This window comes from Lycium ferocissimum, chromosome 10 (assembly GCF_029784015.1).
Source record: "Lycium ferocissimum isolate CSIRO_LF1 chromosome 10, AGI_CSIRO_Lferr_CH_V1, whole genome shotgun sequence".
Classification (NCBI taxonomy): domain Eukaryota; kingdom Viridiplantae; phylum Streptophyta; class Magnoliopsida; order Solanales; family Solanaceae; genus Lycium; species Lycium ferocissimum.
In genome coordinates this window covers 43,563,390-43,565,827 of record NC_081351.1, presented here as the reverse complement: position 1 = coordinate 43,565,827, position 2,438 = coordinate 43,563,390, and the positions used below count along the sequence as shown (strand labels likewise).

Below are 2,438 nucleotides of genomic sequence, written 5' to 3'. Positions count from 1 at the left end.
AAGAGTCCGAGAGCTCACTTGATCATGAAAGAGGCGTTCAATTTCAAGCCATGCCTCTCGAAGGTTAGCGAGCAATTTGGACGCGGGTACTTGAAGAATCTCTTGGGATATGGTCGCCTGAATCCATGATAATACAATGGAATCAAGTTGAATCCACTGTTGAAAAACAGGATTAGCAGCAGAAGTGCCATCTTCTTTAGTGATGATGTCTTTCGGGCAAGGAAAACTACTATCAATAAATCCATAAACCCCATGTCCCTTAAATACTGGTAAAAAGAGTTCTCTCCACAACATGTAGTTGGAATAGTCAAGAACTGTAGGGACTAAGTTTTTGATGTTAGAGATAGAGATGGCAGAGTACGAAGGAGGAGAAGATAGCGAAGTATCAATGGAAGAAATAGATGAAGAAGTAGCAGACTGAGAGGAAGGAGAGGAAGCCATGAGATCTGTATAGATGAGAGAGACCTAAAAGACCTAAGCCTCTGATACCATGAAACAATATATGTTCTCAATAATAATGAATTACATGTATAGTGGAGTATTTATAGTACATAAATACATACAAAAGACTAAGCTACCCTTGAGTATAATACACAATATTTATCACTTTTTAGTTGATGAAGAACAAGGCATGCATGGATGGTTCAAGGTTTAGTAACGTTTGCCACTTTCGCTCTTTATTATCCATTTTCTTCTTCTCTCTTCATAAAATCTCCCTTGTTTCTGTCTATCATATTCATTGTTTCTCTTTTCTCCGATCTTCTATTTCTAATATACCTTCTTCACTTCATAAAACTAATACTCTTCTGGCTCTTTAATTTATCTCTTCTCTGATTTTTAGTTCTAATATCTCTCCTCCACCAGTATCACTACTATCATCACCCCCATTTTCACCGCTGTCATCACCACCACTGAGCATCGGTGTGATGGAAAAATGGAGATGATTTGAGAGGTTAGCAGAACCAGGGCTAAATTCTGGAATCCCTTGGCTGGTGAATGCCTCTCTAGAACTCTTTCCACTAGGATCAATTCTCTCGACTTTAAAATCGAGACCAAAACCAAGGTAAACTCTTCTTACTGTTTATTATTACAATTCAGTCCCTAAAAACCTGTTATGTGTCAATTGTCCCTTATCGGTTAAAAAAAAAAAAAATATGTTCGACTCTCCTGTTTGGTCTATAAAAAACCCCTACTGTTTTCGATTTTATATATGCAAAAATTGAATGATCGATCGGTTAATTTTGACTACTTTAGTTTTACAGTTGCTAGTTACAATTGTAGTAAGTGGATGTTTCATAATTCACTCATGTAATGTTGTTTTTGTATCAAATGTTTGTATTAGTCATAAAAGGTGAACCACCTATTTAAAATGATGATACAAGCTAATACCGATTACCAAATAGACAAAACAAAATTGAATGATCCATCGGTTAGTTATGAAAAATTATTTTTCACACTATCAATGTGAGCTATTTTTCAAATTATCAATGTGAGCTATTTTCACACTATGAAGTCACTTTGAAAGTAATTAATAATTTGTAATAAATGAAATTAGGAGTGGTCCGAAAAATAAGATAACTTATGTTCCACATGCAGTTATATTACATTGATTATGTAATCCTTAATTCTTCCTTTCAATCCAAGTCGAGGTCATAATTTCTATGATAGGGTAAACAATATTTCTTTTGCTTAAAGCTAGGCATATAGTCATGTTTCTGGATCTCAATATTGGTTTCATTTCTTTTGTCTAGAAATAAAATTTCTTCTTTCAATGGTTTTTTGGTTGTCTTTTCTAATCTCTTTATTTGTTTTTCTTCGAATTTGATCTACACAATTTTTTCGATGTTATCTTGGGGTTACTAATTAACTCAATGACAAAGTAATCGACTTATATTAACATTGTCATTGGGTATAAGATAAGACTATTTAAATTATATATACGCTGAGGGTCGAAACTATGGTATTACATCCGAGTTTGGCCAAATAATTTTTTCTTAGATCCTCATTTGTATTAGAAAAGTCATTAAGTGTGTATAAATATTTAATTGTGAACCTAGAAATTAAAAGGAGTTTTGAATTCGGTGGCAAGTTCAAAACCCATAACTTTAAATTCCAACTCCGCCTCAATTAGTCTACTGACGGTGCAAAGATTCTTTTTTACACTAACAATGTAGTTTAAATTACGGTAGTACACATAGTAGTCTCCATTTTTATGTTTATCTAGAGATTTTACCCGTAACGACTTTATAGTTAACCTGATTTTTTGTAAATATTTCTTATATCTTTTTTGTTTTTGTTTCCCATTCAGTGTTTGGTAGCCGTATTGGGCTCCCTATTAATCCGATTTGCGCCACGTAAGGCCCTTTTAAGGGGGAAAACACTCCCTAACAGGAGCTTTTCTGTAACACCCCGTAAATTTGAACTAGGTAGTTTGTTAA

General features: G+C 33.9%; 1 protein-coding gene across 1 annotated transcript in view; it reads right to left on the bottom strand.

Annotated features, from left to right (window-relative positions):
* Positions 1–814: 814 nt before the first annotated feature.
* Positions 815–2,438, bottom strand: part of LOC132034936 (hyphally regulated cell wall protein 3-like) — a 4,353-nt gene continuing 2,729 nt past the window's right edge. The window contains exon 3 of the mRNA XM_059425267.1: positions 815–1,077. Coding sequence (XP_059281250.1) covers positions 815–1,077 — 263 coding nt within the window. The remainder of the gene's footprint in view (positions 1,078–2,438) is intronic.